Raw genomic sequence first — 12,982 nt, 5'->3', positions numbered from 1 at the left:
TATGGAGGCAGATTCAGTGAAAACAGTAAATAATGTTTTTTAGCAAAACATGGTTAGGCTGTAGAACTTCTTGGTGCAGAATCATAGGCAGCAAAGATTTACATGGCTTTAAAAAAATGCTGAAGCAATTAAATGTTTAGTTTTATCAAAAATCAGATACAGTATTGCAACTGACTATCTCTAAACCAGAAATCTGTGGAACGTAGCAAAGTAAACTGCAAGTGTTTGTCTGTTTTTATGTTTTTACATGCTCTTGGGAATCTTGATATTGGAAACAGGATGCTGCAGTATATGGTATGTAGTTTGGAAACTCCTTTTTGATGTTTGAGCTCTGAAAACACCAGACAAGGAAGCAAATCATAAACAGTTACTCCAGCATTTCCTGATTCTTCTTTGTGCCTAATATTCTCCCACTTAAAAGCTAGTGGATGGCTACTTCCAAACTGTTATGCATGTACCCTAAGCAGTGCTTGAGCCTTTCAGAGAAACATTACCTATGATTTGAAAAATACTATCATACTTTTCTCCATAAAAAACAGCACAAATTATTAAAGTATAAGGGTTTGTGCAGTATGTAGTAAACATTGTCTTGTTGAACTCTTACTGGATTTCCAATGATCTGCCTCAAACTTGTATTGGAAGCTCCTGCCTTATATTATGAGCATCTGTTTGAATCTAAACTGAACGCAGTTCTACAGTTTATTAGGAAGTAATTTGATTGGGAAGATGACTATTTAAAATAAGATGACAATTGAAATTCCAGAAAATTCATAACTCCAGAGTAAATGTATTTTTAATTTTTAAAAAAGTGTTTTGTTTCCATTTTTTATTTTTGAAGAATGGTAGAAGTGTCTAACAATAATGCACAAAATCATGGACTTGCTATAAGATTTGTGCAAATAAATTGTAAGTTTAATGCAAAATGAGTGACAGCTTTGGGATAACTGAAAAAAGGTTTTTTTAGTGCTGCTTTTACCTCAAATACCTCAATGAGCAACCTAAAAAAAAGCTAAACCCAACAACAAAAAGAACCCTACATAAGACAGAATTGCTATAATCTATGTCCAAAATGAAGCACACTTAATGCTTCTGAATCAAACTCATAGCTGGAAAACACTGTCTTGTCTTTTCTTAGTATGGTAACTCACGTCACAAATACGATAGATAAATCATTTACATTCAGATTTGTCTGCAAAGTAAAAAATTCTTACAAGATATTTAATGGTCAAATTTTCTTCTGTTTAGCTTCTCTGAATCAATGGAATCTCTGAATTTCATGTAATTTTTATGTGAGCTTTTATATAGTCTGCATCTATGGCGATTATTATCCAGAATATAATAATAATAGCCACGGAAGTACAGCATGGTGAATAGCATATCTATTTGATGCCAGCAAACTCTAAACTCAGTTAGTTTGACAAATACATGTAATGGTTTGGATCTTTTCTTTATTCAAAACTGAGTAACTAAGCGATAGATTATAATGCTACAGATAGAAACTTTGTAGCACTTAGATCACTAGGTGTCACCAGAATCACAGTTTTGAAAGACTTCTGGAGGAATTCTAATGTAGTCTGCTAAGGTTCCATGTTCTTTCCTATAACTGGTTTTATTATTTATTGTTTGAGGATAAAACTATTCAGCTATTTTGATCAGAACTTTAATTTATGTTTTGATAACCAAATTATTGTCTCAACATCATTCTTAATGTTCACAAATACAGTAGACTGAATCATATTCCGAGATAATATTAGTCCCACTGTTCTCAAGTCAGTCTTTGCATATGAAGTGTCAAGAAATTCTGCAGGTAAGGTATCAGTTGGATTTTTGGTTTTGTAATTTAAAAAAAAAAATCACATAAATATAGATTGCTCCTCAATAAGGTGTTGTTTTTAGCATTGCATATACAAAGAGAAGGCAGAAAACTGAGACTAATGGGCAAGATGTAAAAGCCAGGACCAGATGAAGCCTCCTTCCTCATTTGTCTGAACAGAAAAATTTCCTACTCTTTCCTACCCCCGGTATGACATTCTGTAGATTGTAGTTGGGAGTCTGCTGTCATCACAGTGACCAAGTTAAGGTTAAGTTCACTAGCTAGTGAATAATGAAAGCCTACAGTCCTCACAAAAGACAGGGCAAAATTTAAGGTTCGTGAGAATCTGGCCAAGAGGACTTAATACAGTGATTTTTTTGAATGGGCGGAAAATAACATGTGAATGGGAAACTTCGAGTTTCAAACCAACAATTTAGAGAGCCTCATTAGGACAAAAAAAAAAAGTATCATATTCTGTATTTGGTGTGTAATAGATTTATTTTTTTCTTTTTTTTTTTTTTTTTGTAGCATTACAGTAGTTATGCTAAAGATATACACTTAAGATTGGTTAGTGTTTTGTTATTATAGGACTCAGATGACTCTTTTTGCAATAAAGGTTCTCATTCTTAAAAAAACAAAACAAAACAAAACAAAACAAACCTGCTCTAATTTATTATACAGGTGTCAAGAAACTGGAATACATGTTGAGGAATCCTTATTTCCTGCAGTAGACACTAATGAAGGATTGCCACTAATGAACAAAAAAGTAAGTATGTGATTTTTATTTTATTTTTTTTAAATAGGCCTAGACTAGTAAACTTTAAAGTTTGAACTTGACTTCCTGACTTCAGGCATTTAAACTGTCTGTTTTCAGAACTTTCTGTATACTCTACCTATTTACTTGAGTAGGTTTTTTAAGGTAGGCTATGGCTGTCATGATGTGACATCTTATCTGAAGAAAGGATAATAGAGTTTTCATATTGGTGAATAAAGAAATGAAGACTTAAAATGGCATAATGATTAACTAATCAAAAAAACCACGCCTACACCCCCACCCCCCCCCACTCCCCCGACACACAGATACACAGACACACACACCACACACACACACACACCCCCAACCACAAGGGCTGGGGCTTTTAACATTTCAGCCACCAGCTCTTTTGTGCACTTTCTTTCCTGTTTCTGGTGGCACACCATGGTTGCTGTCAGATACACACCCTGGCCTGGTGCAGACCAGCACCCCTCTCCCTCCCTGGCACGAAGAGGGAGACAGGACCCCTGGTCAACAGACAAGGCCCTCAGCCAACAAAATGCCTTGGTCAAGAGAAGAAGTTTCTAGAGCACTGACCTTATATGACCACGGTTCAGATCTGACCAGGCTATAAAATGGGGCTGCCAGAAATCCCTCTTTGGACCATCAGGTCTGTGATCGGATGCTTTCCCCTTGGGACTGAGACACCACCCAAAGAAACTTTCTGGGACTGAGTGCCTCACTTTCCCCTCTTCATGACTGAATACTTCTGGATATCCTTGAGTGAGCCCTCACTCCCTTTTGGTAAGCGATTACATCCTCTGGGTACCCTTGAACGAGAGGCTTCCCCTTCACTGGGTGAGTGTGTGCACACTTTGGAATCATCATTCTTATGTGTCATCACCCTTATGTGGTGTTGCATAGTAATAACTTCCCGAATTGGTACACTGAACCTATAGTTTGTTAAATGTTATTGGACCATTGTTTTGATTACCTGTGTTGTCTCGTTGGTTTTGGCTGTTTGGATGTGGTTACAATTTAAAGTTTATTCAAGTTTATTATCTATGTGAAGCCACTTTGGTATGCCTCCATACTTTGCTATAAGCAAAAAAAAAAAAAAAAATAAAAAAAATGGTTACTTACTACCATTTTTACTAAAAACTAACCTAAAAAAATCTGTTAGGTTCTTTCTTATTTCATATTAATGTTTTCTTTGGAAAATGTTAACTTCTGTAATTATCTGTGACTCTCGAGGTGATAATAAGTAGCATAAACACTGATAATACTGTGATAAAGTAGGCAAATAGGAAGTACAGTTACTTCTGGCAGTTTTATACCATATAATTGATAGTTCTGTGTGTCTTATAGCACAAATGTATGCAGCCAAAAGACTTTGTTGAAAAAACTCCAGAAAATGATAAAAAGCTGCGGAGGAGACTGGACAAGATGGCTGATGAATTAGCTGTACAAAAGATAGCAATTAATGCTGGTAAGAACTACTTTGGACTAAGATTCAAATATCTTAAGTTATTTCTTTAAAGCTCTTGATGGTCTTTGGGCTTTGGTTTGGTTTGTTTTTTTTTTCACTTTTATGCATCTCACCATGAGAAATAAAGTTGACTTTTTACAGAGTTCTTTGCACATTTGTGGTGTTAAGGCATCTGTAGTGATACTAGGTACAAGGAACCTAATTTTTTCAAGTTTTTTTTTTTTAAAAAAAAAGGGGGGGGGGAAAGATACTTTATCTGAAGCTGTAATAGCATGTAAAAATTAATGTACAAATGCAATTTCTTTGTAGAAACTGATGTACCAGTGTTATTGTTTGAAGACAGTGGTTCACTTGTGTACAGCCCTGTTAATAAGATAAAAGATCATTGCAGTGCAATGGAAAGAAGAATAAAGGAGATGAAGGAAAAAAGAGAAAATCTTTCTCCTACTGGTAAGAATTTAAATTTTACTTATCCATGAACATGCGGAAGTGGCTGCCATCTTTATTGCTGAATTTTTGGTGCACTTATCTGGCTCTGGCCTTTAGAATTTTTTTCATGTCTTGACTGCATGTCCTCCCTTCTTCCTAGGTTTCAAGTAGGCATGAATACTTTAGATTTTAGTTTCTTTCTATTGAAGGGCACGAGAAGTCATAGAAGACAATGATTGCAAAATTAATCTCTTAATTACCAGGCTGCTCAAGAGGACTAATGTTTAAGCTAGACTTTATAAAGTTGGAAATAGATATTATCGCAACTTGGTTAAATTTTATGATGAGACTCTATATCTTTTTCCTGTCAAATTTTAATGTGAATGCTGTACTTGACAAAGTTTGTAATGTTATTACTCCCAGACTAACAGTTTAAAAAGGAGTCCAAAATCGATCTGTCCAGGTACTGAAGAACAGGATTTTAAAAAATAAATTCATTTGAATGACCTAATTGAATAAATCTAGTTGACCTCAAAATGCAGATCCTGGTGAATTAAATCTAGGTTGCAGTTTTCAAATAATTTTCTAGTATTTGCAATACCTTACTGTGAAGGTATTGAGCTTTAAGTCATTAGGTTTTGTCAGCTATTATAAAAACTGTTGAAAAGAGGTACATCTTTTGGGGGAATCTGCAGTATTTGAAGTTTTAAGAATTCTCTGTCAATTAGTCAGTTTATAATTTCAAAAATAATTGTGGGAGGAAAGTAAAGAACCAGTGACACATTGATGAAAAATTAAATCTCATTTATGTATTTGTTTTTTCTTTGAGTTTTAAGGTAATACCTTCAAACATTTTGAAAAGCATTTCTGCTCTATCAAGCCTTTGTTGCTAATTGCAGAATTTGACAGATTCTGTAGCAAAATGCCTCAACTGGCTTAGACATGTCTATAATATCTTCTAAATGGTTTGCCATCATTCTTTAGTTTTAGAAAAATGTGCTGAGTTATCTAGAAAAAAATTGCTTAAAACTGTACAATATCTAGTAGCTTTTTTGTTAGTATATAAATTTGAGATACTTTTGATCAGTCTATTTATATGGTTATAGTTAGTTGGCAAAGCAATTACTTGTTTCTTACTATTGAGCTGTTTTGAAATATGAATAGACGGTGTGGAAATCTGTATGTTTGCAAACAGGGCTAACAAGTTTATTATTTATAAATTCATAGCTTCGCAGATGTCTCAAATACCTCCAGGTTGTTCACCAGGAGACTGCCCGCTGCCTACCAGTGTCTTAACTAATTCAAAATGTGCATTGTTACCAGGTAACTAACACAACTTTATGTATTACAGAAATTAAAAATAATACATGACCTGTATATCTTATTTTGGAAAGTATTGTATATTGAAATGGGAACTATATACATTTGCTCTATCATTTATATTTAAAGCTGAATTATTTTAGTTTATCCTAACTGACAAAGTATGTAAAAGTAAGAATTCAAGGAAAATAGAGCATGAGGAATTGCATTGGGTAAATGCTCTGCCTTACTGCTGTATTGCTTGCCTCAGTTCCTCCTCTTTCCTCACACCATTCCCCATTAATGGCTTCTTGTCCTGGCATGGTGTCAGTCTTCTCTGCTCTTACAGTGATCTTGCATAGAATATGGAGTGCACACTAAACTGTGATGTGGAAAGCAAAAAAGAGAACTGAGAGATACATGAGAATGTTGGTTAATAGTGGTTTAAGAAGTTCTGAGAATCCAGTGTAATTTGGTGATTGAAGTTAAGACTTTTTCAGTTGTTAATATGGGACTCTGATCATGTCATGTGAAACTTCTCCTTTCATCTCCTTATATTTAATTTTTCTAAATTTAGTTAGCTACACCACATGTTTAAAAATATTAGTTATAGTTAGTGAGTAAATAACATCAAGACTTCCTCTAAAACCTACAGGAACACTTACAGAAGGAATATGGCTGAAACTCTGCACTCTGTGTTTTCAAACAAAAGCATCTCTTGCAATAATCAGATTGTAGAAAAAATGGATTTTTAAAAATGTATTCTGAATAATCAAAGATACTAGCCTATTTCAGAGGAATTTATTGTGAAGTTATGAATAAATTCTATCACCTCCTGCAAAATCATTTCATAAGAATAGCTACACCAAATGATCTATTTTTCCACATTCTAATTACTTTTAATACATTGTGTTGATGTATGTAGTAAGATACTATGATGTTGCATTTAATTTCGTCTTAACTGCAAAAAATACAAGGTAGTGGTAATGCTGTGGTAGTAAAAATTATCACCAAGTTTCCAGTATTATAGCTAGCTTTATCAGTGTAAAACCTTGCTTTTTTTTTTTTCTCTGCAAGTAAGAGTGAAAGGGAGTTCCTCTGCTGCTTTGTTTCAAGAAAGCAGAACACAACTTATGGATACTTACTACCATGTAAGAAGTTATGATACTTAAAAGCTATCGTAGCTTCTTTCCAACGTAGAATATGGTTTGCTTCTAATCCATTTTCTGTTTAGTATTTGATGACTTGCCATATAATATCCAGAGAAGTGGTTAAATCCTTGTTTTCTTCCTTCAGTAATCTCATATGTATTTTACTGAGAAATTTGGTACTCTTTCTGTTTTGTTAAATACATTTATATTACTACTTTTCATATTTTGCAGGGGAACAAATGGAAGACTGCTTGAATTCAAGTTGTGATTATCTTTGTGGAACTGAAAAATTAAAGAGAAAGAAAACAGATGTAGAAAAACATGCCTGTGATCCTTGGACAGATACTCACATATCCATGAGTGCATCAGTGAATTCTCCCTTGCATAGCTATGAGCAGAAGATCAAACAGCTTACACCAAAACAGCTTAGCAGAAGAAGCTTACAAAGGAAGCGTGTTTTGCAGCACACTTTGGATGATAAATTGTCTATAGAAAAGAAAAATCTAGAAAAGTTTCCACAGAAAAATAAGGAGGATGAAAACAACATGACTACTTCAGTTGCAAGTGAGAGGTCTCTTCTTCACATCAAGGGCTTGAGTGATATTACTCCTTCCAAAAAAATAGTCAAGTTAAATACTTTTTCTGCTTTGATTGGCAATCTCTCTAATTCACCTATGAACAGTGAAGACTTAAATACCCGTTCATTGGATACAAGCTTCCCTTTTGACAGAAACAATGGTATTCTTGAAGACAAGAAGAGGAAGAAATTACAAACACCAGCTAGTTTGAAGCTGGCTACCTCAGAACTTGGTACATCAGGATCTAAAGGGTTCTTGCAAGCAATTATGACATACAGCAAGCCTTTTTGCACTGAAGACACTTCTTATGAAGACTTCTTTTCATCCTCTGACTGTAATGAAAATGAAATACAGGTACAAGTGCCAAAGGAATCACAGAATCCTCCTGAAGTTTGTTGCAAAGACTCTTTTACAAGCATGGACTCACTTGATGTGAGTTTCTCTAAGCCCCATAGTACTTCCAAGAAAAGTAGGCAAAAGTCTATTCCAGCAAATGATGTTTCAGTAAAGAAAAACTTCAAAGCAGCTGAACATCCTGGAAGTGTGCCATTAAATTATATGTCAGATGGTGAAAAAGCTGACGCTGCAGAATCTCTAGATTCTAATGATGTGCATAGGCTGCCTCAACAGGCTCATGAAAAATCCTACAGAACCAGTGTGAATTGCTGCAGTCACACTGCTGGTAAGTCACTACATAGAGCTGGAAAGTGAAAAGATATCACACTGCATTAGATATATTCATCCAACTAAATTGCAAAATGAACTGCTGTGCCAAAGTGAAAAATATTTCAGAATTACACCAAAAGAAGAAAATACTGCAGTACTGACTTTACTTTTGAGTAAAATATATGAGTGCATAGGATCCAAAAGAACACCCATTTGTTTTCCCTTACATTAAAACATGAAGGTATCGAGAGATAAGCAAACTGTGCTCACAATATGCAACAAAAGTGTGTGAGCCTTCTTTTCCCCTAAAGTTTGGTAGTCTAAACTTTCTGGTGCTATTCAAAATCTGTTTAAGAAAGTTCTCTTGTAAATTGTTTGTAAGTAACTCCTCATCATAGAGACCCTTATTCACTTTTTTTTTTATTTCACAAGTTAAAATTTCTACTTTAAATTAATTGCATTTGAGGGTGCAAAATCTAGTGGAAAAAAAATATTTGAGTTAGCAATTTCTAACTTGTCCTATGATGAAGATTGAATAAGACATTTGAGGCCATGTGCAAGAGTTACAATGTGAGCATCTCTTTCAACCATGGCTTTTTTATATGGGACTGATATTAGTTTTTAATAATAATTTTAAGAAGAAAAAAGAAAAATTAGCTCTATGCCAAGAGAAACCAGGACAAAGTATTTTTTATATTTGAGTGTTTTTGTGTTGGTTTAGCATAAGTTATTTCAATGTAAATGTATACTAGGATATTGAATCTCAGGAACTTCCCTGAAAAATGCTCCTAACTTGCATTGGAGTAATCACTTTCAGATTTTGATATTTTGAGCTCTGTTTGTCAAGCCTTACATAGAGTTAAATACTTGCAATTATAATTGTATAACTTTTTAATTTGTTTTCCCTAGTGTATCAATGAATTATATAAAATTAATTATTAACTTAAAGGGCTCAACAAACTCAGTATCAGACTTACAAAATCATCCAGCTGAAATGTTGAATGGTGACTGTATCTGTGGGTAATAAGTTGCTGAACCATGAGCTGCTATTTTGGGTTCACTACATCTGTATTTTAATAACTGGAGTGCATCATTATAACATAGTTTAAAAACCAAACAAAAAAACTTGATGCAAGTGTATGTTATACAAGTATAAATGTACACTCATAAATGTATGAACCCACGCCGTGTTTTTTGCCATGTGGCAACGTACTAGAAGATGATCCTTAAATTACATATTTCTTAATGTCAAGGAACAATCTGTTTTTCATTAAACTATCATGAAAACAAATGGGGAAGGAGGAAAAGTTTACTATTAAACTCAGGTCTGTCTGTTAATTTTAGAGTTAATTCTAACTTTTAAATTCTAGTGATTAAATTATGATCATTGTTTTGGCATGCTAAGTTTTATTTTCTCACTGGACAACTTGTTCAAGATAACAGATTTTGGAGGAGAGGAAAAAGGAACGGTATTCAGCAAACAAATTATAAACATCAGATAACTTTTTATCCTTTTTGTTAGGAATTTCTGTAAGTCTCAATCTGTGTTTCTAGTTTTCAATAGATTACTGGATTTTAATAGTGTCTGTGATTTGTTAGTGATGGCTCTTTTCCCAAGTAGAAAGTAGTGAGCTTTTTGCATCTGTTGCGTAGTCAAGTAGAACCTCAAGTCAGACAGCTCAAACTCACTTAAAAATGGAAGGAATCAATAATGAAAGATGAGTTGTATTTTCTCTAATAATTCAAGTTTTGTAGAAGAAAATTAAAATATTGTTCTAAACTTACTACTGTGACACTGTGTGATGGAATAATTGATTTTTATTAAATACATGTTTAAGATTTCCTTTTTCTTTTTGCTTGAATGTAAGTTATTTCTTGTCCCTGTTAATTAGTAAATAAATAGTAAATTGCTTTATTTTTCTCTGTTGTACGTGATTTGAAAACTGGTAAATACAGTATATTATTTTTAAAAGATAAAGGACTCTTTTCATTCATCATATATATATATTTAGCAGTGATCAAGTATCCATATAAAATTTAATTATATGTGTATATATTTTAAATATCAAACATTTTTCTTGCCTGTTTTTTCCCTTGTGATTTTAGGTCAGTGGCATTCCTGCCCAGTGTATTTAATGACAAAAAATAAGCTCTGATAAGTTTTCTTTCCACAGACTACTTGAAACATTTGATTTTAAAGTACAAGTGTAATATGCAAGCTAATCTGAAACCAACTTTGCAAGTCCAAATGCTTATGTTGTAGCAAACTTCATATTCCCTTGTAGAGTACATTCCAGGATGCCCAGTTGTTCTGCAACAGCACAGGCATAAACACGGCTACTTATTTTATCTTACTCTGAGTCATAATTCAGGTAGAGAACTGTCACAGCTACAAGAGTTAGAATTAATTAGGTGTCATATTAAAACATGTTTTTCTATTCAGATTCACTTTTTCTTTCTCAGCTTTGTTTCTGGAGATGAAATAAATTTTCAGTCCTGATTAAACCAGACATACCTGATAAATCTCAGTGCTTTGTAATCAATAAGTGCTGTGTCACTGGCTTTTGTGTGTTGGTATCTAAGTTTTCAGCAGTTACAAAGTGAGGAAAACAGTGGCTTTTCTCTGTCATGAATATAAATTTATGGAAATGCAATAATACTACCTCCTGTGAAAGTTAATGATCTATGTTACTAGGAAAGTGTGAGAACTTCTTTGCCATTCATGTTGCAAATTGCTTTACTTTGAAATCTAGTCCCACTGCTTATAACTTTTTTAGTAGAGCTGATGGTAGGGTAAATTGGCACTTGAACCACATGGCTTAAAATGCTAGTACTTGCTCAGATTTGATGAATTCCCATGACTTTTATTTGGAAAGCTACAAAATAAATAATACTGGACAAGGAATGCAAGAGTACGGTCTTTTATGCTTTTATCATCCTAAAATCATTTAGAAATTTGAACTGAGACTTAACATTATTTCCAGTCTTAAAAATAAACTTAAGGCCTAGCTGAGTGAATTTTAGATAATTATGGTGAATGTGGGAGGTAAATATTATCTTAGTTGGTCAAAAGTCATAAACTAAGACCCATTATAGTATAATTTGTGTAGTTCAATGTTAAGATGGGGAATCTGGAATATTATGATATTTGGTGCAAAAATGATGAAGTTTAATTTAGGTGAATGATTAATCTAGATGAGTTTTACCTGAGATTCTAGGTGCTAGGTGCTTAATGCTGCTAAAATACTATTTATCTCTTTAAAAACACTCATGTGAAAACTTCCTTAGATTTGATGTGCCTTTTTTTTCTTCCTTCAGTGTTAGAAGACAAGTTGACTAAAAACATTGTAGGAAGTACTCCATTGACATTTTATTATGTCTTTTTAAAAAACAAATGAAGAAAACTATTTCTTGCTTGATTCCTTGTTTTGTTTATCTTCACAAAAAGTTTAATTGTAACTAATTATTAAAACAAAAAAAGGACAAATATTTCTGAATAGGGGAACAGGTTGAGGATTACTATGATGTAGTCAAATTTACAAAACCTGATGACACTTGTCCTAGAGTGTGTAACAACCTAGGTACAATTGTTCTAAACCATTAACAGGTTCTGTTTGAGAACTTGGTGGGCACATAAACTTTCATAAGACTTGAAGAAATTGTGTTCCAAATAGCAATTTGTCCATGCTGGAATGATAACTACAATAATAATGACAACACAAGTTATTCAATGTTCTGTGTGTATGTTCTTGAAAGATTACTAATAATGGCAAATTCAGACTTACTTTCTTCATAGTTGGGGTAAATAGCTCTGGATAAGTACAAAATAATAGATAGGATACAGCTTAATTTCTAGTGATACTTCATTATATTCCTAAAGTAGAGCACTGTACTATAGATAAAATTTTTATTAAATAGGCATAATTGATTTGATTGAAAAAAATAGCTCATTGTGCCTAATCATTACTTTGCTTTTTAACTTGAAGAAAATATCAAATGGAATTTTTAAGATAATATTCTGGTTCAAAACTTCTTACTGGTAATAAATGATCATGAATGAGTAGAAGCTTGAATTACAAATTAAAGTCACTCTAATTTGTTATAATACTTCAGAGGGCTCTCAGAGTTGTTGATTTTGATACCAGTCATTGAGCAATATTTTAGAAGAGATGTTAGGGGATCTAATGGATCACAGTGTCATGAGTTAGCTGTGTATTTGAACTAAATTTAGGGATAACTAACAGTGGATGGAACTGCTTCAGAAAGTTCTGTCGCCTTTATCTGAAATACTCTAGTACAGATGAAAACTCTTAACTTGTGACTGAGCAACTGCTTTAAAAAGAAACAATCAGGGAAAACCAGACAATAGACAGTGAAGCTTGAGACGTACAGGATGGAAAAGCTGGAAAGTGCTAAAGAAGTCCTGATAATCAGAAGTAGGAACTGGACTGCAAAGAATAGTCCTTATTTATGTAATTCATAGATCTCCAAGCTGATAATCAGAGATGATGGACATAATCCCCTGTTTCTGCTTTCCTGTAAATAGGAAGAACCAATGAAACTGAACACTAGCTGGAAAGAGGTCCAAGCATCCCAAGTGGGACAAGAGCTGTGAAGCTTAAGCATTCAGGCCAAGAGTGGCAAAAGCAATATTACACCACTTCTCACTGACCCCCCACCAAACCACTCCTCCAAAAAAACCCAAACCAATGGGTGGTCCTTTTACAGTGACTGAAGTAACTTACTGGAAACTAACAGAGACATACCTAGGTTTACCCCCATGTGCTTGGAGTAAATGATCTG

At 33.7% G+C, this 12,982-nt stretch overlaps 1 protein-coding gene across 4 annotated transcripts in view; it reads left to right on the top strand.

Annotated features, from left to right (window-relative positions):
• The window catches only part of MCPH1 (microcephalin 1), a 130,524-nt gene that overhangs the window by 8,436 nt on the left and 109,106 nt on the right, over window positions 1–12,982 (top strand). For 3 of the 4 annotated variants that reach the window (XM_042803341.1, XM_042803338.1, XM_042803339.1), the window contains exons 4-8: window positions 2,495–2,579; window positions 3,936–4,056; window positions 4,366–4,506; window positions 5,713–5,808; window positions 7,167–8,195. In XM_042803341.1, coding sequence (XP_042659275.1) covers window positions 2,495–2,579; window positions 3,936–4,056; window positions 4,366–4,506; window positions 5,713–5,808; window positions 7,167–8,195 — 1,472 coding nt within the window. Of the gene's footprint in view, window positions 1–278; window positions 295–2,494; window positions 2,580–3,935; window positions 4,057–4,365; window positions 4,507–5,712; window positions 5,809–7,166; window positions 8,196–12,982 lie in introns of all 4 variants that reach the window. The other variant, XM_033009904.2, reaches the window with a different exon arrangement.

This window comes from Tyto alba, unplaced genomic scaffold, assembly GCF_018691265.1.
Source record: "Tyto alba isolate M040663 unplaced genomic scaffold, T.alba_DEE_v4.0 Super-Scaffold_40, whole genome shotgun sequence".
NCBI lineage: Eukaryota > Metazoa > Chordata > Aves > Strigiformes > Tytonidae > Tyto > Tyto alba.
The sequence above is the reverse complement of the archived record's forward strand: the minus strand, read 5'-3'. Positions and strand labels throughout refer to the sequence as shown.